The sequence below is a fragment of the Schistocerca cancellata genome, chromosome 1, assembly GCF_023864275.1.
Source record: "Schistocerca cancellata isolate TAMUIC-IGC-003103 chromosome 1, iqSchCanc2.1, whole genome shotgun sequence".
In the NCBI taxonomy this organism is placed as follows: Eukaryota; Metazoa; Arthropoda; class Insecta; order Orthoptera; family Acrididae; genus Schistocerca; species Schistocerca cancellata.
In genome coordinates this window covers 215,988,073-216,013,576 of record NC_064626.1, presented here as the reverse complement: position 1 = coordinate 216,013,576, position 25,504 = coordinate 215,988,073, and the positions used below count along the sequence as shown (strand labels likewise).

The window sequence follows — 25,504 nt, the reverse complement described above, 5'->3', positions numbered from 1 at the left end:
CTAGCCATGTAAAAACAGAGCTACGAAACTTATTTGCTATTGCAAAGTGTTTTGTGATTGTATCATACATTGTTGCTACCCGAAGTGGCAGGTCTGTGTGCTAAATTATCCAACATATTTTCCTCCAAACCATTTACAGTTTTAATCATGTATTCTTGCTATTATAATATTTACGCACAAAACTATTTTGTTACCCTTCTTGGTGCTGCAGTTTTAATGGCTAATAGTGTACAGAACCGCTGCACTGAGAACTTTCATGGAGGACCTGTGTGACGCTGCAGCTAGTTTGTGCCTGCAGGTTTCTCGGACAACGCGACGACGTGGCTGCCCGTGAACCCCAACTACGTGACGCTCAACCTGGCGGCACAGAAGGCGGCCGAGCGCAGCCATTACCACGTCTACCAGCAGCTGGTGCGCATGCGCGAGGAACCCGTCGTACAGGAAGGAGACGTTTCCACCGTTGCTCTGGGCAGCGCCCTCGCTGTCGCCAGGTAAGGACACAGCAGAGCATCCTTTCAGTCCGGTGAACACGATGACCCAACTGTGCAGGCAGTCTAGTTACCAAGCAATCCAATTACCTCCTCCAGTTACTTTTCTTTTCATGGTGTTAGAACCCGGCATGGGTCTTAGCCTCTTCAACAAGTTTCCTCCATTCTTCATTCACCAGCGCAATTCTTCGCCATCCTCTAACTCCGAGACATTTTATATCTTCTTCTACATCGACCAGTTTCGTGGCCTTTCTGTCTTCTACCAATTGGCCTCAATTTAAAAACCTTTTTCGTTGTTCGACCAGTATCCATCCTAAGGAGATGTTCAAGCCAGGTTATTCTCCTACGTTTTATTGTTCTTATAATGTCAGCTCCTTACATGAGGCGATCAAGCTCATTCTTCATTCTGAACTGTACCATAGCTCTTAGGCAGGATCCTTCGTTGAAACATCCTGAACTGGTGCTAATCAGCACTTGTTAGCGTCCATGTTTCACATCCGTAGCTTACAACTGGCGACCTTATGAAATAGAAGTTTCATTTGTCTAATAACCTAGAGGCCACCAATTTCTAAATTATTCTTTAAGAATTTTATGCACAGGAGCTAAGACAAGTCAACCAAAATAAGGTGCTTGACGAAAAAAGAAAAACACCCAAAGGAGAGCGGCAAACGAAATGAAACTTCAGGGCTCAGAGTGTATTGATGTCGTTTCAGTGATTTACAAAAACCTGAGAACATGAGCCCACTTATCAATAGGATGTTGCACACCCTCTGCCACGCAAGCATGCACCGATTCGGTTGGGAAGGGTGTCATATAAGCATCATATCCTCTCCTGAAACAAGCTGGTCCACAACTGTTGTAACTTGTCCTCAATATGCCGGATACTGGCATTCGGAGGACTAGATGCCCAGGCTGGTCCCACACATGTTCTATTGGGAACCGATCTAAGAATGTTGCTGGACGTAAGAGTACCTCGACTTTTTTTTTTTTTTTTTTTTTTTTTTTTTTTTTTTTTTTTTTTGAGTCTTCAGTCTTCTGACTGGTTTGATGCGGTCCGCCATGAATTCCTCTCCTGTGCCAGCCTCTTCATCTCAGAGTAGCTCTTGCAACCTACGCCCGCGAGGAGTGGCCTTGCGGTTTTAAGCGCCATGTCACGGATTGCGCAGCCCCTCCCGCCGGAGGTTCGAGTCCTCCCTCGGGAATGAGTGTATGTGTTGTTCTTAGCATAAGTTAGTTTAAGTAGTGTATACGTCTAGGGACCGATGACCTCAGCAGTTTGGTCCCTTAGGACTTCACACACATTTGCTGGATATATTCCAATCTCTGTCTTCCTCTACAGTTTTTACCCTAGACGTAACAGAAACAGTTCACAGAAACATACGTGTGTTTGCGAGCATATCCTAACGAAAATGGCTCCATGATGCTGTCGCATGAAAGTTAACACATGACGTACAGGTGTGGCGTCAGATTTCCTTCAATCATTACTAGTCGTGTACACCATGATGTCAGGAATAACACTGCTATGCCTCTCCAAAACATTGGAACCCCTCCCCAGGTTGCCGGCATACTCGCCGACGATCACCTCGAGTAGCCAAGATCTACAAATCATTGCTGAAAACAATGCGATGCCATTCGTCACTAGCTGCCCACTGAGTCACGGCCTACAGGCACCCCGAGGGTCCTCGTCCACCGAGAACGCTCTCTACGAGTCACTGTTCCCCGGCACACGGAAAAAGCCTCTTCCACTACAGGGGATGAACATTCACTCTTAGTACAACTCTTAACTTCCGTAGCGTTGAATTGTTCCACCTTGTGTATGCTTATCGGTTCGGCATGGAAGTGTCAACGACTGTCAGCAATTCGTCATTTCTCTCAAATACACAGACTTTGGAAAACCAAAGAATGAAACAAACATCTGTACGGTGGCCTCTGAATTATTACCTAAGAAAGGAAAAGAGTTTTTTCCGCGATGTGATGGAGAATACGCCTGAATGGAATCCGAAAAATGTCATCGTTGATTTGGAATCACCAGCGATTTTTGCACTAAACGTTGAGCTACAATCGGTTGAACTGAATGGATTTTTGATTGCATTAAAACTAAAGTAACTTATGATCACTTCCGAATGTAAAAACGTCGTCAATGTAGTTCTCTTTCGGACATCTCCTGTGCGTTTCATCAGTAGATTCTATACTGGCGGGGAAAAACTCGGAATACCAAGAAGGGGATGTGTGAACTAAGGTAAAGTTGATAGACCGTTTCAAAACCGGAAAAATGGTTTCTCTTTAGTTTCCGCGCCAGTCCCGTATGAATGGAGCTAGTAGCACCACTTTGAGGACGCAAATCAGGTTCGCATTATACACAGTCCGTAACGGTAGTGAACGTTAGTAACCTTTGTGGTTGGACGTGATGAGTTCATGTTAGTTAAGAATGCCTTGAAAGCGACAAAAACGCCATTATCAATACTGCACCGAATTTGAACGAGGCTTGTAATAGGACTACGACAAGTTGAATGTTCCTTCTGCGATCGTGCAGAAAGACTGGGCAGGAAACAGCCACTGTACATGGTAGCTGGGAACGGTAGTCACGACAATGTACGGTTGCACGAAGACCGGGCTGGGGACGGCCACGTGGCTCCACCGAGAGGGCATACCATAGTGTTCGCGTATGGTTCTGGCGATGGAGACTCCATCTGCAGCAACAATCTGAGCAGCAGGTGGCAACAAAGTGACGCCAAAGTATCAACAGTTACTTCAAGTATAGCTTCGAGCCAAACTCCCTGCGCTTGCATGCTACTGACCCCAAACCGTCGCCAATTGTGACTTGAGTGGTGTCAAGCGAATGCTCATTGGAGGGCAGGGTGGAGCATCCTTGTGTGATTCTGCCTAGGTGCCAGTCTTAGCCCTCTGTTAGGCAGAAGAAGGCCAGTTGAGAACCTGCAATCAGTCTGCGCGCCAGACACATTGGACCTATACCTGGAGCTATAATCTGGGGTTCAAGTGGTTCAAATGGCTCTGAGCACTATGGGACTTAACATCTGAGGTCATCAGTCCCCTAGAACTACTTAAACCTAACTAACCTAAGGACATCACACACATCTATGCCCGAGGCAGGATTCGAACCTTCGACCGTAGCGGTCGCGCGGTTCCAGACTGAAGCGCCTAGAGCCGCTCGGACACACTGGCTGGCTAATCTGGAGTGCTATTTGATATGGCTGCAGGAGCACTCCCGTGCTTGTCCCGCGGACCTGTCGCAAATTTGTACGTCAGTGCCATTCGTAAACAGCGTTCCAGGGGGTGCTTTCCAACAGGATAACTCTCGTCTGGACGCCGCTGTTGTAACTCAACATGCTCTACAGAGTGTCGAGATGTTGCCTTTGCCTGCACCAGATCTGTCCCCAACTGAACAGATATGGGGCATCATCGGACGACAACTCCAGCATCATCCCCAAACGGCAGTAACCGTCTACGTATTGACCGACCGAGTGCTATAGGCATGGAAATCTTCCCACAAATAGACATCCGGCATCTGTACAACACGACGCTTGCACGTTTGCATATTTGCATTTAACATTGTGGCGCTTACACCGGTTATTAATGTACGAACATTTCACATTTGCAATAGCTTTTCTTATGGTTACATTAACCGGTGATCTTGCCGTGTTAATCACTTAAATACTTACCTACACAAATGTATTCCCGAAATTTCATTACTCTATAGTAATTATTTCTTGTGTTATTTTTCCGTCAGTGTATAAAGTAAAATACGAATAAGAGCCCTCGGCTCTTTTACCTGAAGGATACGTTGCGATGTTCGGGCAAGGGAATTACCGTATCTTCCTCGACCATTTTTGACGCTAATTTCAATGGTCGCAGTTTACAGCATCAGTCTAGCAAGGCCCAGTGGCCATAGTCGTAAGAAATGAATAATATGTTAGATACAGTAATAGTGTAGGAGAACATAGAAACATATGTATTTTAGCATTTCGGATCCCACTGTTGTAATTGAAGCAACGCACCTTATTGTATAGTAAATGTAAAAAGTAATCTGTGTATATTGTAAGTTTTGACTGAAGGAGGTGAGACATTGACCTTTAATGCGAAAACCGTGCAAAAAGTGATGGTTTCTCAACAACCAAGGCGCAGAAATATGCAAGGACCATTTCGAGGAGAGAAAGAAAAATAAACAAATAGATTAGGGAAGAGAATTTAGAGGAATATTTTTACTGGAAGTGAAACTAAGCTGATCGGGACGTGCGGTCAGGTGTAGTTGATCCAAGGTATTTCTTTACTGGTTTCCAAGAAAATCATTTTGCAACGGCTACTGAAAATTTACGGTAAATATAAAAGGAACCTGAGGAGTGCGTAAGCACAGACACGCTCGACACTATTTTCTAGTAGCAGTAAGAATCTTGCTGGCTACACTCACAATATGTGATAACTATCAGACGGCAATAGATATTGTGACTTGCACGAACGGTCGATTTCCTTTCCGTAGTAGTTCCTGTTTGGATTTGCAGATTAAATTTAAAGTGCTATGTATTGGAGCAAATTTTAGAGCTCTTACTAAATACTGCCTACCTCCCTATTATTTTATATACATTTCTATCAAGCGAATAACATAACAGGTCTATTGAATTGCGAAAACAATAAATACAAATTATATGAGTTTATTTAGAGTACATTTTGTACTGTTTGCGCCTCGTTGCATTGTTTGTGACTTACCAGTAAGCTTCTACCATAATAATCGGGCTATTGTTCTTGCTCTTTTTACTAAATATTCTTTCGCTTTCACGATCACCTGTGTCATAACCAATGCTTGTACGACGAGCCTCTATCAGAAGCTCATTCATTCATTGTTTCACCGTGATCCATCAATGGCAGCATGACGGACGGCCTTGAGATATGTGGAAAAATGGTTAAGGCATATGAAAAGAGGTAAAAGCACTCACTGCAGGGTACTTCAGCAAAATACACTATGGAGGTAGTAAAAATGTTTTAATTACCACCTCAAACAAATAGAGTTACGTAATAAATTTTTGTTTGTTGTGAGGTACATGTTTCAGATACAGTATAATTTAAAAGCCAGCGCCACAATACCCTAGCACACCGCTAGACGAGAAGAAAGAAAATAAACCAGCCTATTGCTGTTGTGGATTCAAAATGGTTCAAATGGCTCTGAGCACTATGGGACTTAACATCTGAGGTCATCAGTCCCCTAGAACTTAGAACTACTTAAACCTAACTAACGTAAGAACAATACACACCTCCATGCCCGAGGCAGGATTCGAACCTCCGACCGTAGTGGTCGCACGGTTCCAGACTGAAGCGCCTAGAACCGTCTGGCCACTCCGGCCGGCGCTGTTGTGGAGTAAGTTAAACATCCCGTCAATTCCAGACCACAAATGCAAGGAAATTTAAACCCTCGGTAGTCGGGGCTACGCCTACCAAGAATAATAATACGCCATATTCACAACGGCAAAACACGCACACACATACACACACAGACACACACACGCACACTTGCAACTACCGGTTTCACGCCAGTGTAGACGCATCTTCACGGATATATATCAAATACAGAGCACTGTATGAAATTTTATAAAATGGTATAAATACAGAACCATAGGTAGTGTTGACAATCAATAAAAAACCACAAGCATTCACAATGGTTATATTTACATAATGTAGATGTAGAATTACAGTGCCAGCATTTGAGAAGATATCCTCGTTAAGAGTCAAACCACAATGGTGGCCTGTCATAATAAAACAGATTATACCAAAAAGATGTTTACCAAAAGAGTACGAAGCTTGACTGATGAATGAGCGAGGACTAGAAAAGAGCGAGAAAAAGCAAATTAGGAATAGGACACTAATGTGAAGGGGGTAAAATGCCTATTTCCTCCAAAACACTTCAGTTTACCTCTTCACATATAATACGCCAGTGCCTTTCAATTTTCGCTCGATGCTCTTGGATGAACGTAAATGCGTAATTTGGGGCATGCTGGGCACAATTTTAATATACGATTTAAAGAACATGTAAACCTCGCATGCCACAAATCAGCTATTTCATCTCATCCAAAACAACGAGTCATTCTAATTCCAACATTAAAAAGAATTTCCTTGCGATATTTAAGAAAGCAAAATGGAATTTTTTACATGTATTGGAGGAAATACACACAATGGACGCATTAAAGCGAGTCCAAGATTCAACTTTGGATAATCAGATTGAACTAAGACACTACAATATCATATCGAATTTTGACTATCTGAATTCTCGCCAGTAGTTTGTTGGATGTTTTTCACGTTAATCTAGCAACTGTACAATACTTAAATGCCACTGCTTTCGTAATTTTATGATACTGAGTTACTGATGTAAAGCAAATTATAATTATGTTTTATTTCGTAAATTTATAATATAAATAAAATAAATTATGGATTGTTAACGTCATGTAATGCGGTTTCCAGCGTTCGGTTTCTGGTATTTCCATACCTTTACCCACCTATTGTACCATTAACTAAGCAACATGCAACGATTGAAAACGCAGTTTGTAGACGACCTGAATTAAAGGCTGTGAATTTTTTATTTTTAGGAGGTTTGTTTGTCCATTACAGGACGACACAGGGTGTCAACCCGCTTTTCGTTCTGGTGAACTTCGGCAGTGGTACCACCACCGTCAATCTGAATGATGGCTTCTCATCCATTACCACCGAAAATGTAAATGTCAGCATCACCAGTGTTAAATCCAGCCACAAGGAAGGGTGAGTAACTTATGACAGAATTTAGCCACTTAATTTTTTATTTGTTTTTTACTTGGGAGGGAAACATCTGGAGAATACGAAGCGATACCGCCTTCGTAGGAAAACGAGATAAGGTGTCTGTCTAACTGGGATCTAAAATATTTTGGGGACTTACCGAAAGACTTGATGCACTGATATCGTCATGCGATACATGCTCTACGACAGGCTGTATTCTAGAAGACTGGTCTTTTGGGTATCGAGTACTACCAAGTTATTATGTAGACGGCATGTCTTCAGATATCCAGGCGGGTTCACAATTTGATTTCTATGTAAATCATTTCGACTACCTGCATAGTCGTCTTCGTCCAATACTTGGAGATACCGCGTTAGTGTACTCACTGCCTGTGGCTTATTCGGTCTCTTTCAAGACCAGGCAGTGAGCCCATGTAACACCGTCACTAAAAGTTCCGGACGAGGACGCGAGTGATTACGCCAGTAGTTGAAATTTTTTACATAAAAATAGAATAGTAATGTGACTGAAGATCCAAAATGTGCTGTGTACCAATCACGCCGGAAAAATGTCGGTAACCGCAGCAATTGTTGCATGTTAGTTGTCTGCCACCGGAATCCTGGTCAGGGTATACCAGTAAACCACCCACCACACATACCTTAAAGGATCGAACTCCCATGAATAAAATAGCTTCAAGCATCTGATTGCTTTACGAATGAGTTAACGTGTCAAACATTTGACGTGAAGCATGTAAGCAAGAAAAAAGTTTAGAAAAGGTATGAAATTATTATCAGTGTCGGAATCTGCACAAATGCCCTGTACTGGCTTTCGAACGTCTCCTGAGCATGTTGTTGGTATGGGTCTATGCCCCTGTTGATGGGTAGGGACGTTTATTAAGATCTGCCACCCGTCAGTGGGTTTTAAGAGGGCAAGCTATGTGCTGGCACTGACACCAGGTGTTAAACAGCAGCTTGTCGTCTTAAACAGCATAGACGTTCTCTTCCTTCTCTTTTATCATCATCGTCAGCACCAAGAATCCATTCACAGTTGTCTTAAACATATACACTAAAGTTATAGTAAAGGTATTTAACATGTGATCCGCGAATTTTCCTTATTGTTATCTGATTACTTACGAGGGTGGGCTGGCAGTTGTATACACAAGACACAGAAGTATCCGGACACCCCTAAAAACAAACGTTTTTTATAATAGCTGCATTGTGCTGCCACCTACTGCCGGCTACTCCATATCAGCGACCTCAGTAGTCATTAGACATCGTGAGAGAGCAGAATGGGGCGCTCCGCGGAACTCACAGGCTTCGAACGTGGTCAGGTGATTGGGTGTCACTTGTGTCATACGTCTGTACGCGAGATTTGCACACTCCTAAACACCTCTAGGTCCACTGTTACCGATGTGATAGTGAAGTGGAAACGTTAAGGGATATATATACATCACAAAAGAGTAAAGGCCGACCTCGTCTGTTGACTGACAGACACCGTCGACAGTTGAAGAGGGCCTTAGTGTGTAATAGGCGAACATCTATCCAGACCATCACACAGGAATTCCTAACTGCATCAGGATCCACTGTAAGAACAATGACAGTTAGGCGGGAGGTGAAAAAACTTGGATTTCATGGTCGAGCGGCTGGTCATAAGCCACACATCACGCCGGTAAATGCCAAACGATAAATGCCAAACGACACCTCTCTTGGTGTAAGGAGCGTAAACATTGGACTATTGAACAGTGGAAAAACACTGTGAGGAGTAACAAATCACGGTACACAATGTGGCAATCCGATGGCAGGGTGTGGGTATGGCGAATGTCCGATGAACGTTATATGCCAGTGAGTAGTGCCAACAGTAAAATTCGGAGGCGGTGATGTTAGCGCGGTCGTATTTCTCATGGAGGGGGGCTTGCACCCCTTGATGTTTTGCGTGGCACTATCACCGCACAGGCCTACATTGTTGTTTCAAGCACCTTCTTGCTCCCCACTGTTGAAGAGGAATTCGGGGAAGCTGACTGCATCATGATCGAGCAACTGTTCATAATGCACGGCCTATGGCGGAGTGGTTACACGACGATAACATCCCTGTAATGGACTGGCGTACGCAGAGTCCTGACCTGAATCTTACAGAACATCTTTGGGATATTTTGGAACGCCGACTTCGTGCCGGGCCTTACCGACCGATATCGATACCTCTCCTCAGTGCAGCACTCCGTGAAGGATCGACTGCCATTCCCCAAGAAACCTTTCAGCACCTGATTGAACGTATGACTGCGAGAGTTGAACCTGTCATCAAGGATAAGGGTGGGCCAACACAATACTGAATTGCTGCATTACCGATGGAGGGCGCTACTAACCTGTAAGTCATTTTCAGCCAGGTTTTCGCATACTTTTGATTACATAGTGTATTTACCGATCCTCAGGTGAGAGCAATAATGAAGTATACGAACAAGACAAAATTTCAAATGTGGACATTGAATATTTAAGATAACACCCAGGTGATTACTGAAGATTGGAAGAAAAATATTGTCTTTAAAAATCCATTCATCTAGCGATAGCCTTTATAAAATCGAAGTTCTTCACTTTACCGGAGTTCGGGAAACGAGCAGCAGGTAAGGAGGGTTATTGGAAGGAGAGCGTTTCTTGAAACTATGAGGGACGGGAGAGTCGGAGAACTTCAAATCAAGCGTTTGGCAAGTAAGGGAGGAAAGAGGATCCCTAACGTGGAAAGGAGTTATCTGATAGAGCTGGAGGGATAAGTAGGTTCCCGTTCAGATTTCACGGTCATGTAACGTGAAGAGATTAAAGTTTTTTGGGATAGGCTGTGGTAGGTGGTATGTGCTGGTACAAGCGCAACACAGCGCGAGAGTTAATGATTCATGGATGGAACTATAGGGTGCTGATGTCACATTTCCTGTAATCCACCTATATCACGTCAGGTAAATAGGTTTTCATTCTACTGTGAGTAGCACGTGTAAATAAAATCAAAGACTTTCTAACCAAAAGTATGCTTGCCGTTTCCTATGGTTGATGTACCATGTTCATAGCTGCATATCTTTTTTTTTTAATTTTGAAAGCTCTCTATGAGCCCATGTGCTGCAGGAGAACGTAAATGCTGCTCAAAGTAGGGACGTAAGGCAGCATAAGGTGATGTCATGGTTCCTTCAACCTTAATTGTAGCCTCTAATTTTTCATTTCAGTACTCTTATATAAAACGATCCTAGGCTGTTTTGATTATCCAAGTTGTCACTGCCTCGCAGAATGTCCATTTCATTTTATTTGTTAAGAATATGTCATCAAAAATACAGTATTACTCTAACTTCTATATGCGTGCAGTGAAGATGTGATTGGACATCTAACAAATTTCCATTCAGTTGAGCAACCTCTCTAGGACCTCACGAACAAACACGTCTTACGATTTTATCTTTTTGGGCTAATGGAGGTAAAAAGTATCTGGGACTTATCGTGATATTTCAGGTAATAATTCTACAATAATACCAGTATTTTCTAACGAAAAATAGCACAAAATATTCTTAATTTTTAAGAAATCTGTCTGAAGTAAACAGAATTAAAAGATCTCAGTGATCAACGCTTGAGCTATTGGGAGGGTTGGAGTAGGGAACAATTATTGGCATTTTTCACAAATAGATGGGCCAATTTTGTCATTCACTTTTTTTTTACTTCTTCTCAACACTAACCATAGTTTTCGCCTTCTTCTTTAGTGCTCTTTGTGCCAAATGGTTCAAATGGCTCTATGCACTATGGGACTTAACATCTAAGGTCATCAGTCCCCTAGACTTAGAATTACTTAAACCTAACTAACCTAAGGACAACACACACATCCATGCCCGAGGCAGGATTCGAACCTGCGACCATCGCAGTAGCGCGGTTCCAGACTGAAGCGCCTAGAACCGCACGGCCACATCTTTGTGCCATTATTTTCAATTTTCTGTACTGTAAATCCTGTTTTCTCTCTTTTCTTTTTCTTCTAAGTAATTTTTTAAGTGGTGAACCGGTAACTATTCGTGCTTTTTGCGAGCGTTCTTCGCTTTTCAACCTCCCAACATTGATTTAAAGAAATCGAAAACCTGTGAGAATACTTACAATGCATCCAGTAAGTTAGTTAGTTAGTTACGTGTTCCATTGATTAATAGCACGGAAAACCGTTATGATGTGGAACGTGTCAAATGCACAAGAAATGCGCACAGGAAACAAGTTCTTTTTTCTTTTTTTTACGTTATAGTGTTATACCTAAATATTTCTACTATCTATCCCATTCCCTTAAATGGCACAAAATGCATATAATATATCTCCAGATTTATTTACTCATATTCAAAAATTCATCTATGGTATAGAAGGAGTTGTCAAGGAGGTATGATTTCAATTTGTTTTTGAGACTATTACTGCTGTTTGTCAGACATTTTATTTCATCTGGTAATCTATCAAAAAATTTTATAGCAGCGTATTTTACACCTTTCTGTGCCAAAGACAGGTTAAAAAAGGATATTGTAGATCATTCTTTTTTCTGGTATTGTAATCATGAATGTCGCTGTTGATTTTAAACTGGTCCATGTTGTTGAGAAAAAATTTCATTACTGAGTAAATGTACTGTGAAGCAGTTGTAACCTTTAAAAAAATTTGAACTCTTTATTATCAGAAGACTTCGACTGTATTCCGTTTGAGCTCTGTGATCGGTAGAGTCAGATACGGCTTCGTTCGCTTGTCCAGCAGATGCAGTCGAGGCTTCATCAGGATATTCATTTAAAATGATATTGGTCTTAATAAACGAACAAATAGTCTCAGCAACGACGGCGAAACAAAACAAGATGTAAGCTGGGGGTAGAGGGAGGTAAAAACCGGAGTGTGTCCTGGGTGTCAATTGCCGTTAGAGTTTCACTCTACCAGAATTACTGTTCGTTTCTTTTGATACACTACATAAAAGCGTAGTAAATAGTAAGGTTATCAGTAGTATTGGTACCATTGGTAGGAAAAGAAACTTAAATAAATGTGCAACAAAGAAACTGGGAGCAAACGATTTCTCTTTGTCTTTTTTTCTATTGCTTGTTTTGAGCATACCAGTACTTAGAAACGTATATCGTTAAGTGTTAGACCATTGTGTATTTCATACTCTCACACAACTAAAATTGCATTTTATAAGTAATAAAAATTAGATGACGTCACAACTTCTCCGCTTTTATGTAATCAAAAGCAATTTCTTTTGATGTAAATATGGTTCACATCCGCAGACGTAAAATAATTATTGTTGTTATTTTTTACTTCGTCATGGTCAAAGGCAAGAGTTCCCTGTTATTATTAATAAATGCGGCAGTCGTTTATGTATAACAGAAATATGTTTCATATAAGTTCGATGAAATATTAAAGCGATGTTTGATATACTGTTTACTTTTTTTTCTTTTTATTTTACCTTTTGCTTGAGGAAACTGCGTTTGCTAGCACTATATGATAAACCTGTATTGATTTCTTTATTTTTACTTCAGTGTCCCTGTATTTCACAATGTAAAAAAAATGGTTCAAATGGCTCTGAGCACTATGGGACTTAACATCTAAGGTCATCAGCCCCCTAGAACTTAGAACTACATAAACCTAACTAATTTAAGGACATCACACACATCCATGCCCGAGGCAGGATTCGAACCTGCGACCGTAGCGGTCGCGCGGTTCTAGACTGAAGTGCCTAGAACCGCTCGGCCACAGCGGCCGGCTCACAATGTAAATAAACAATTTCTGAAGAAAACCTGACTTAAACATTGACAAGTTCACTTTTGCTATAAATACTGTTTCTTTTTAAGCAACAGACATGAGGATAACTATGTACAACAACAATTTGCGTAGGTTATGCGGCCCTTTATATATCCGCCCTCAGTTTCTAGACGGTTTACTGCTACCAATTTTTAGGAGAATCTAGCAGACGCCATGCACCCATGCTCTAGGGGTGCCGGTACGGTAGCTCAGCGTGTTCGGTCAGAGAGCTGGTTGGCCTCTTTAATAAAAAAAAACTGAGTGGGAGGATCAACAAACGAACTTTAATGGGTGTCATGTGGCGTCAGAAACAACGAAACACAACGATCAACAACGAACAAAATGAAAAAAAGGGGGGGGGCGGGGTTAGCGTCTTTGATTCATAATCAAATCGTCTTCGGGCCCGAGTCCCAATCCCGCCGCTGCTTAAATTTTGATTAATAATCAGCATTGGCCGCCGAATACTTCCGGCATAAGAAGTCACCCTCAGTTTGACAGCGGCTTTGTCAAAGAGGGCGGAGGAAGTGACAGAGGTTCAGGGCACTCTCTTGTCCTTGAGGTGGGAAACTGCCCCTAAAAGTGGAAGAATCAGCAGTTATTAACGACATGAGGATGCAGAGGACAATGGAAACCACTGCATTAAAGACACGTAACGTGTATCCACAGTACATGTGGCCTGTAATTGAAGAAGTGTCATGATGATCTCTCCATTGTCAAAAGATTCCGGAATAGTCCCCCATTCGAATCTCAGGGAGGGTACTGCCAAGGGGGAGGTTACCATGAGAAAAAGATTGAGTAATCAACGAAAGGATAACTTTCTACTAGTCAGGGTGTGGAATGTTAGAACCTTAAACGTGGCAGGGAAACTAGAAAATCTGAAAAGGAAAATGCAAAAGCTCAATATAGATATAGTAGGGGTCAGTGAAGTGAAGTGGAAAGAAGATACGTATTTCTGGTCAGATGAGTCCAGGGTAATATCAACATCAGCAGAAAATGGTATAACGGGAGTATGATTCGTTATGAATAGGAAGGTAGGGCAGACAGTGTGTTACTGTGAATAGTTCAGTGACAGGGTTGTTCTTATCAGAATCGACAGCAAACAAACACCGACGACGATAGTTCAGGTATACATACCGATGTCGCAAGCTGAAGATGAAGAGAGAGAGAAAGTGTATGACGATATTCAAAGGGTAATACAGTATGTAAAGGGGAATGAAAATCTGATAGTCATGGGAAAATGCAGTTGTAGGGAAGGAGTAGAAGAAATAGTTACAGGAGAATATGGGCATGGGACAAGTAATGCGAGAGAAGAAAGACTAATTGAGTTCTCTAACAAGTTTCAGCTAGTAATAGCAAATATTCTATTCAAGAATCACAAGAGTAGGCTGGGTGATACAAGAAGATTTCAGTTAGACTACACCGTGTCAGACAGAGATACCGAAATCACATACTGGATTGTAAGGTGTACCCAGCAGCAGATATAGACACACATCACAATATAATAGTGATGAAGAGTAGACTGAAGTTTAAGACATTAGTCACGAAGAATCAATATGCAAAGAAGTGTTCAAAAATGGCTCTGAGCACTATGGGACTTAACAGCTATGGTCATCAGTCCCCTAGAACTTAGAACTACTTAAACCTAACTAACCTAAGGACAGCACACAACACCCAGCCATCACGAGGCAGAGAAAATCCCTAACCCCGCCGGGAATCGAACCCGGGAACCCGGGCGTGGGAAGCGAGAACGCTACCGCACGACCACGAGATGTGGGCAAAGAAGTGTGATACGGAAGTAGTAAGGAATGACGAGATAGGGTAGAACTTCTCTAAGGCTATACATACAGCAATAAGGAACAGCTCAGAAGGCAGCACAGTTGAAGAGGAATGGAAATCACTAAAAAGGGCCATCACAGAAGTTGGGAAGGAAATCATAGGTACAAAGAAGGTAACTGCGAAGAAATCATTGGTAACAGAAAAAATACTTCAATTGATCGATGAAAGGAGGAAGTACGAAAACATTCTGGGAAACTCAGGAATACAGAAATACAAGTCGCTGAGGAATTAAATAAATAGGAAGTGCAGGGAAGCTAAGACGAAATGGCTGCAGGAAAAATGTGAAGACATGGAAAAAGAAACGATTGTCAGAAGGACACAGTCAGCATACAGGAAATTCAAAACAGCCTTCGGTGGCATTAACAGCAAGCGTGATAATATCAAGAGTGCAACGGGAATTCAACTGTTAAATGCAGAGGAGAGAGCGGACGGGTGGAATGAATACATTGATAGCCTCTATGAGGGGGAAGATTTGTCTGATGTGACAGAAGAAGAAACAGGAGTCGATTTAGAAGAGATAGGGCCTCCAGTATTAGAATCAGAATTTAAAAGAGCTTCGGAGGATTTAAGATCAAATAAGCCAGAAGGGAGAGATAACATTCCATCAGAATTTCTAAAATCATTGGGGGAAGTGGCATCAAAACGACTATTCACGTTGGTGTGTAGAATGTATGACTCTCGTGACATACCATCTGACTTTCGGAAGAGCATCATCCATACAACTCCGAAAACGGCAACAGCTAACAAGTGCGAGAATTATCGCACAATCAGCTTAACAGCTCATGCCTTCAAGTTGCTTACAAGAATAATATACAGAAGAATGGAAAAGAAAATCGAGGATGCGCTAGATACCACTCAGTTTGGCTTTAGGAAAGGTAAAGGCACGAAAGAGGCAATTTTTACGTTCCGGTTAATAATGGAAGCAAGACAGAAGAAAAATCAAGGCACGTTCATAGGATCTGTCGACCTGGAAAAAGCGTTCGACAATGTAAAGTGGTGCAAGATGTTCGAAATACTGAAATAAGTAGGGGTAAGCTAGAGGTAGAGACGGTTCATACATAATCTGTACATCAGTCAAGAGGGAACAATAAGAGTGGACTATAAAGAAGGCTCGTATTTAAAAGGGTGTAAGACAAGCATGTAGCCTTTCGCCCCTACTCTTCAATCTGTACATCGAGGAAGCAATGATGGAAATAAAAGGAAGGTTCAGGAGTGGAATTAAAATACAAGGTGAAAGGATATCAATGATACGATTCGCTGATGACATTGGTGTCTTGAGTGAGAGTGAAGAAGAATTACATGATCTGCTGAACGGAATGAACAGTCTAATGAGTACAGAGTATGGACTGAGAGTAAATCGAAGGAAGGCGAGGGTAATGAGAAGTAGTAGAAATGAGAAAAGCGAGAAACTTAACTTCAGGATTGATGGTCACGAAGTAGATGAAGTTAAGGATTTCTGCTACCTAGGCAGTAAAATAACCAAGGACGGACTGAGCAAGAAGGACATCAAAAGTAGACTAGCAATGCCAATAAGGGCATTCATGGCCAAGAGAATTCTACTAATATCAAATATCGGCTTTAATTAGAGGAATAAATTTATGACAATGTGCGTCTGGAGTACAGCATTGTATGGTACTGAAACATAGACTGTGGGAAAACCGGAATCAGACCATTTGAGATATGATGCTACAGACGAATTTTGAAAATTAGGTGGATTGATAAAGTAAGGAATGATGAGTTTCTGTGCAGAATCGGAAAGGAAAGGAACAGTTGAAAAACACTGATAAGGAGAAGAGACAGGATGATAGGATATCTGTTAAGACTTGAAGGAATGACTTCCATGGTACTAAAGGGAGCTGTAGAGGGTAGAAACTGTAGAGGAAGACAGAGATTGGAATACATCCAGCAAATAATTAAGGAAGTAGGTTGCAACTTTTTCTCTGATATGGAGAAGTTGTCAAAGGAGAGGAATTCGTGGTGGGTGCATCAAACCAGTCAGACTAGAAGTAAACTAAATAATAAAAAAAAAAGAAAACATGAAAATCTTACCTTTGATCATGACGAAGAACGCTTTAATGAATGCGACATAACAACAATAATGATACATATTTTTACTTCCATCAAAAGTAATAGCTTTGGTTCGATAAAAGCGCAGAAGGTACGGGACCACCTAATTTTTTATACTCATAAAATGCAGTTTATATTCTGTACTGACATAAAATATACAATGGACACATTTATTGGCGTGCGTTTCTGCTTATGTGCAAAACGAAGAACCAGTCGAACAAAACAAACAAGAAAGACAGAGGTCTTACGGTCGCAGTTTCTCTTTTACACATTCATGTAAGTTTCTTCCCCTACCAATGCTGCCAATACTACCGCTAATCCTACCATTTACTACGACTTTTATGTAATGTTCCAAAACAACCGACCGATATTTTTGGTAGAGTCCTACTCTACCGTTAACGAGCAGATTATAGCAACATTTTAAATTTTTTAATTCGCTCAATAATTTTATGAAATACTACAAATCAAATTTCTGTTGCACCCTGAAGCCGTTAGATAGACAATCCGCACTGAATGACTGCTTTTTACACTGAAGAGCCAAAGAAACTGGTATACCTGCCTAAGGTCGTCCAGCGCCCCGCGAGAAAGCAGAAGTGCCGCAACACGACGTAGCATGGACTCGATGAATGAAGTAGTGTTGGATGGAACTGAAACCAAGAATCCTGCAGGGCTGACCATAAAATCGTAAGAGTACGAGGGGGTGGTGATCTCTTCTGAACAGCACGTTGCAAGGCATCACAGATATGCTCAATAATGTTCCTGTCTGGCGAGTCTGTGGCCAGTGGAAGTTTATAAACTCAGAAGAGTGTTCCTGGAGCCACTCTGTGGCAGTTCCAACTCTGGTCGTGTGGGGCGTCGTATTGTCCTAAGTCCGTCGGAATGCACAACGGACATGAATGGAAGCGGGTGATCAGACAGGATGGTTACGTACGTGTCGCCTGTCAAATTCGTATCTAGACGTATCAGGGGTCCCATATCACTCCAACTGCATACGCCCCATACTATTACAGACGCTCCACCAGCTTGAACAGTCCCCCTGCTGACACACAGCGTTCATGGATTCATGAGGTTGTCTCCATACCCATACATGTCCATCCGTTCGATATAATTTGAAACGAAATTCGTCCGACTAGGCACCATGTATCCAGTCATCAACAGTCCTATGTCGATGTTGGCTCCAGGCGAGGCGTACAACTTTATGTCGTGCAGTCATCAAGGCTACACGAGTGGTCCTTCGGCTCCGAAAGCCCATATCAATGATGTTTCGTGTAATGGTTCGCACGCTGACACTTGATGATGGCTCGGCGTTGAAATCTGCAGCAATTTGCTGAGGGGTCGCACTTATGTCACACTGGACGATTCTCTTCAGTCGTCGTTGGTCACATTCTTTCCGACCGCAGCGATATTGGGGATTTTATGTTTTACCGGAATCCTGATGTGCACGATACACTCGTGAAGTGGTCGTACGTGAAAATCCGCACTTCATCTCTATCTTGAAGATGCTGTGTCCCATCGCTTGTGCGACGACTATAACACAACTTTTTTTTGTTCCTTTTTTGTCTTTTCCAATCCTCACCAGGGGTGGGCTGGCAGCAGCATAAGCGCTGCTCTTCAGCCGAGAGACATAAATAGGCAGGAAGACATTGAAAAACAATATAAAGAAGATAACATGGCGGAATATAGAAACAAGAAAGGTGGAACAGAAGAAAACGAGGTATACAAAGCGGTGACTAAATCGGAGATAAAAATCTAAAAAATATGTTACACCAAAAACCACACACTACATTAAAAGGCACTGGCAAAGTACGGCTGGAGCATAAAAATTCGCAGAACGAGTAAAACAGCCACGTGACGGACGGTGTAGCAAGGAATTGTCATGGACGAAAAACACGTCGAGCATGCAATTAAAACCCACATCACTAGATGACACTGTATAACAGCACCGAAAACACAGCACTAATACAGCACACTGTTGACGAACTGATAACGAATAAAAACCTCCGGGATCTGCAAGAGGAGGGTGGGGGGGGGGCAAGGGAAATTCTAAGAAGGGGAAAGGAGGCGAGGAAGTGGGGAGAGAAAGGGGGATGAGGTGGGGGCCGCGCCGAAGGAGGGCTGGGAAGGGAAGGGGAGAGGAAAACAGCTGACGAGGGGGTGCAGGGACTCAGGGAGTGAAGTAGAAAAATCCGCTCTGGAAGAAGGAGGGGAGAGGAAAGGGGTTCCTGGGGAGGGGGGAACAAGGCCAGGTTACAGCTGGAAGGAAGGGTAGATGTCACGGCAAATTTCAACATCTGGGAGGGAGAGGTGCTGCAAATTGTGCTGGAAATTGCCCTAATGAAGGAGATAGAGGGTGTGGAGGTGGAGAGAGGGAGGGATACAGCGGTATGTAACACAATTTTTTTTTTCTTTATTGAGATTCGATTCTGCCATAAGGGGGCAGGCTGGCAGCAGCTTAATATGCCGCTCTTCAGCCTATAGAATTTGTTTAAAAAAATTAAGATAATAAATAATAAAAGCAGGCGATAAAATCGGTGACTTAAATGGTAAAATGGCGGAAAACTGTGCAACTTAAAACATAAAACAAGGGGCTGTGATGCTAATAAAATACACAGAAAGCAGACAGATAAAAAAGTAGACAGACAATTAAAAAACACGGGCAGTCTGGTTTCTGTTAGCAAGAGATATAAAAATCACACCCAGCGACAGCATGATTTCTGTATACAACGCTTTGTAAGGACACACAACACTGAACACTCACTTAAACACTGCACTAAAAAGTTCGTACAAATATGACACACCGCAGCCGAGGGTAGACGGGTGGAACCTGGACAGATGATGGGAAAGAAAAGGGGGGAAGGAGAGGAAAAACGAAGTGGGGGGAGGGGGGAAGCAGCCGTTAGAGGACAAGGGCTCATAATGAGGGGGGGGGGTCTGGGCAGATGTGAGAGGGAGTGGGGAAAGGCAGAGGAGGGGAATGCAAAAGGACTCGGGGGGGGGGGGGGGAAGGGAGACAGAGAGAGGGTAGGCAGGGAAAAAACAGGATGGAAGGGGGGAGAGGGAGCCCGGGGAAATGACAAAGGAGGGGGAGATGAGGATCAGAGTTGATAGGAGGGATAAATGGAGAGAGAGAGGGCATCATCCAGGAGGGGGAGTTGATGGAAGCCACCTTGGTAAAGGAGATGAAGAGTGTAGAGATGGAGGGTACAGGGGACAAAACAGTAAAGTGCGGCAGAGGGCGGGGTTTGGAGAGGAGAGGAGCAACCAGGGGATGAAGGGGGTCAAGGCGGCAGGAGGTTTAGAGTATGCGGCTATATTCAAGAAATAGGAGCAGATGGGGGAAAGGAATCAGGTTGCAGAGGATCCATGTGTGGGACGGGAGGCGTATACGGAGGGCGAGGCAGAGTGCATGGCACTCGAGAATCTGGAGGGACTTATAGAATTTGGGGAGGGAGAGGTGGATAACCAGGCGGGACTGGCATAACAGAGGGTGGGGCGGATTAAGGATTTGTAGGTGTGGAGGATGGTAGAGGAGTTCAACCCCCATGTCCAGTGAGAGAGGAGTTTGAGGAGTTGGAGGTGTTTGTGGGCTGTGGATTGCATGGAGTGGAGATGAGGGATCCAGGTGACGTGACGGTCAATGGTGAGGCCAAGGTAGGTGAGGGTGGGGGAGAGGCGGACAGGGCTGTCACAGATAGTAAGGGAGAAATCCAGGAACCGGAAGGAGCGAGTGGTACGACCTACGATGATTGCCTGGGTCTTGGAAGGATTGATTTTCAGGAGCCACTGGTTACACCATGCGGCAAAAAGGTCAAGGTGATTCTAGAGTAGGCGTTGGGACCGTTGGAGGGTAGGAGCGAGGGCAAGGAATGTGGTGTCATCGGCATACTGCAGGAGGTGTACTTGGGGGGGGGGGCATATCTGCCGTGTACAGGAGGTAGAGGAGAGGGGAGAGGACAGAGCCCTGGGGCACACCTCCACAGGTGTTGTATCACAACGCTCAGACTCACTTAAATCTTGATAACCTTCCATTGAAGCAGCGGTAACCCATCTAACGACTGCGCTAGACACTTGTTGCCTCATACAGGGATTGCCGACCGCAGCGCCGTATTCTGAATGTTTACATATCTCTATATTTGAATACGCATGCCTATACCTGTTTCTTTGCCGCTTCAGTGTAGATCCGTATCTGTTCTCAGAGAGTTGCTGCGGTCGACGGCGGTAGAGCTGGCTGGTTACGAAGCAATAGTGCTGCGCGGAGTGCCCTCTGGCGGAGTGGAAGTCGACGTTGACGTCGGTGGCAATGGGGACGACCCGCAAGCGGGAGCCATCGCTGGCGAGGACGACTCGGAGAAGCCCACCGACGACAAGGGAGGCGCGGCCTTCTCGCCGTCGGCGTCTGCTGCCGCTCTGCTGCCCACGCTGCTGGTGGCCGCTCGCAGGGCCTGAGAGGTGTCTGCAGATGACACTGGCTACCAGCGATAGCAAGTCCCAAGACAGTGCCCGCAGTTCTTTTTAATTTACAGGAAACTTAACACAATACTGCGATACAATTGACAATGAGCCTAAAAGCGAATGCGAAAAAAATAAAATGAAACCGGTAGCAAATTAAGTTATGCGTGAATCAATATTATGGATACAAAAAAAAAAAAATAATCAATAAAATTTCAGATGCATAAGTGCTATGATGTGTAAGATTTTAAAGCTGTTTATGAGTTAGAATGAATGAGTGAGAGACAGATAGATGACTGAGGGAGGGAGAGAGTAAGAGCACGACAAATAGTGATGTTGTCAAATCAGTATTTCTGTACCTCAAATTTTGGTAGCAATGTCCTTGTTCCTGTGTCACTGATCACGTATACCTGCATGTATTCATTTTTTTTTCTGTCATACCTTGGGATCATGCAACTACCTCCTCTTCATCCACTTTTCCCAGAGGCTCGAATGGCATTACATTTAAATTATGTTCTTATTTCAGTGATTATCATCGATTTCCCAAAATTGCTTGAGATGAATGCCAGGACGCTTACTTCGAAAGACACGACCTGTTCCCATTCCTATCCTTCCCCAACCTGATCTTCTGCTCTGTTTCTAAAGATCACGTCCTAGACATGATGTTAAACCATAATCTTTCTTCCATTCCTATAGTAGCACTGTATAACAATGTTACGAAGTGTTTGATAAGACACTCCATGTATTAAAATAATAATAAATAATTAAGCGCCTGTCCTGATATTTTGATAGTCGTTGATCTTTTGTTTGACGTCATCGTAAGTTCTACGTCGTTAGCAGGAACACATTTTTGTAACCGATAACCTATTCGATACGCCTACAATTACCGCTTGCAGTATGTGTCGTGGAACAACAGTGAGCAGATTGGTGACTGTGTAGCGTTTGTAGTTTTGGTGGGTATAACTGTACAAGATTAACAATGGAGCTCCGACTGACAAAGTTCTTCCTAGCAGGTCCCTCACCTGAGGATCTTCTCTCCTAGCGTCGGACTTCGTCTCTTCTGCAGGTGCTTCGTTGGCTACCAAGAAACTGGTTTACAAAAGTAAAGCCACAGACATTGAAAGTCGGGGTAATTTGGTGAAAGATATATTCAGAAATGAACGACCCGCCAGGATAGCCGAGCGCGCTAACGCGCTGCTTCCTGGACTCGGGTAGGCGCGCCGGCCTCGGATCGAATCCACCCGGCGGCTTAACGACGAGGGCCGGTGTGCTGGCCAGCCTGAATGTGGTTTTTAGGTGGTTTTCCACATCCCGCTACGTGAATACCGGGCTGGTCCCCACGTTCCGCCTCAGTTACACGCGTCGCACACATTTGAAACACGTCTGCACTATTTCACGATTTACACTAGACGCAGAGAGCTGTGGTGCACTGATTCCGTCCCTGGGGCTACGGGGTGGCGGCAGGAAGGGCATCCAGCCATCCCTCAAACTAACATTGCCAAATCCGTTGTAACCAAGCCGACCCTGCGATCGCTGCGGGACTATCGCGTCAGCGAAAGAAAGAAAGAATATTCAGAAATGAACGCATAAATTCAGAGTTAATCCTATCACAAGTATTCATCATTACACAGGGAATGTAGACGCTGGGCGAGCATACTTGCTGAAGGGTAAGTTGAAAGTACACAAGATCACTCACAAACCCGTCTTCAGGTTGAAAACCAGTCCCCAGAGAGAGTACAGAAATGAAGAGGCAGATATCACTATAACCAGATAAACCAGCCGTGGGTCGCGCTTACAGCAACAAGGCTCGTCCGAAACAGCTTACAACGATACACGTCGGTCTGCAGCGCTAGTATCTTGCGGTACAGACGTAGCACTAACGCAGTCGCAACCATCGTAATTGCGGAGTGCTCCAGAAACATCACGAGTGGTTCCCGGATCACTAAACCTATGGAGTTCCCAGGGCAGTGGGAAGCACTAGCCATTAAATGGCGGGAACTACCGTACACTGAACTTCGCGATTTTGACTCTTCTGGCAACTGCAACTCAATTTAGCTGGATAGCTGTTCTCGAGGTTATTTAAAGGCTTGGTCTATGAGCGACAGTGCAGCTCTGCGGGACACGAAAAGGTCCACGTAGCCAACCTAACAGGGGTGAGGGTGAGAGGTGGAACCGTTCCCGCTATTCTGGCGGCCTGAAGTGGGACAGTTCAGCCCCTCACGTTGGGTGCCCTCAACTGGCGAGAATTCTCAGAAGGCGGGAGAACCGCGTCTGTCCCCACCACCCCGTAGCTCTAGTGACGATTTCCAATAACGGCCAGAACAGCAACCTCATTTCGCCATCTTGGGCGTTTTCTATGTTAATTAGACGGGGATGCTAAAATTACCCTACCCTCTCAATTCGATGGTCCTCTACGTAGACAATGCCTCTGTAGTGCCTCCGGACTTGGGAAAATTAATTTAGTGGTATTAAATGATCAAGTTTGATAAATTGTTAATTAATTATTCGACTGGCCGGAGTTCGGTATCATTTTATATGTAGTTCGAATCTGTGATCAGAATTAAAGGAATAATTTCATTTCTCTCTCTTCCTTTGTTGTGAGCTCTGATCCGGATAGATGCTGTGGCCTTGTCGCGCCCTTGATAAACTCACTGCGTAATAACTTTTTTTTCAGTTCTCCGAAGTAGTCTTTACTTTTTTTTGTACACCACCAACCATGTTCGTTCCACATGACAAAAATAAAAAAACAGATCGTTTGGGAATGCAAGTTGAGAATTAATATGGGCAAAACGGCTAATCCGTGTACATATCTACATCTACATCTACATCCATACTCCGCAAGCCACACGACGGTGCATGGCGGAGGGTACCTTGAGTACCTCTATCGGTTCTCCCTTCTATTTCAGTCTCGTATTGTTCGTGGAAAGAAGGATTGTCGATATGCCTCTGTGTGGGCTCTAATCTCTCTGATTTTATCCTCATGGTCTCTTCGCGAGATATACGTAGGCGGGAGCAATATACTGCTTGACTCTTCGGTGAAGGTATGTTCTCGAAACTTTAACAAAAGCCCGTACCGAGCTACTGAGCGTCTCTCCTACAGAGTCTTCCACTGGAGTTTATCTATCATCTCCGTAACGCTTTCGCGACTACTAAATGATCCTGTAACGAAGCGCGCTGCTCTCCGTTGGATCTTCTCTATATCTTCTATCAACCCTATCTGGTACGGATCCCACACTGCTGAGCAGTATTCAAGCAGTGGGCGAACAAGCGTACTGTAACCTACTTCCTTTGTTTTCGGATTGCATTTCCTTAGGATTCTTCCAATGAATCTCAGTCTGGCATCTGCTTTACCGACGATCAACTTTATATGATCATTCCATTTTAAATCACTCCTAATGTGTACTCCCAGATAATTTATGGTATTAACTGCTTCCAGTTGCTGACCTGCTATTTTGTAGCTAAATGATAAAGGATCTATCTTTCTGTGTATTCGCAGCACATTACACTTGTCTACATTGAGATTCAATTGCCATTCCCTGCACCATGCGTCAATTCGCTGCAGATCCTCCTGCATTTCAGTACAATTTTCCATTGTTACAACCTCTCGATACACCACAGCATCATCGGCAAAAAGCCTCAGTGAACTTTCGATGTCATCCACCAGGTCATTTATGTATATTGTGAATAGCATTGGTCCTATGACACTCCCCTGCGGCACATCTGAAATCACTCTCACTTCGGAAGACTTCTCTCCATTGAGAACGACATGCTGCGTCCTCTTATCTAGGAACTCCTCAATCCAATCACACAATTGGTCTGATAGTCCATATGCTCTTACTTTGTTCATTAAACATAGGTAACGATCACGCAGCCACTCACGAATGTAATATATGGAGTATGATGGTTGTACCCTCCTACATAACATAAAGATCTGGAGTTGTTTCCCGCTGAGAAGTTACTGACCACAAACTACCTTTCAGGGTTTCGATACATCTTCCATGAATCATCATTGCCTGAAAATCATTCCTCTTACGGGAATCGGTGAGATTCAGCGAGAAATGAGGTTTATGAACAGGGGCAATAAATGGCATAAGTTGAGAGTTTTGGTCTGGCGGCGTGCTAGGTTAGTCCATGCGGTTACGGTCACCACTGCC

General features: G+C 43.5%; 1 protein-coding gene across 1 annotated transcript in view; it reads left to right on the top strand.

The window, feature by feature from the left end:
* Positions 1 to 22,041, top strand: part of LOC126157085 (maltase A3-like) — a 109,296-nt gene extending 87,255 nt beyond the window's left edge. The window contains exons 8-10 of the mRNA XM_049916355.1: positions 299 to 491; positions 7,101 to 7,247; positions 21,098 to 22,041. Of these exons, the coding sequence (XP_049772312.1) occupies positions 299 to 491; positions 7,101 to 7,247; positions 21,098 to 21,347 (590 nt within the window). The 3' untranslated portion in view covers positions 21,348 to 22,041. The remainder of the gene's footprint in view (positions 1 to 298; positions 492 to 7,100; positions 7,248 to 21,097) is intronic.
* Positions 22,042 to 25,504: the final 3,463 nt, after the last annotated feature.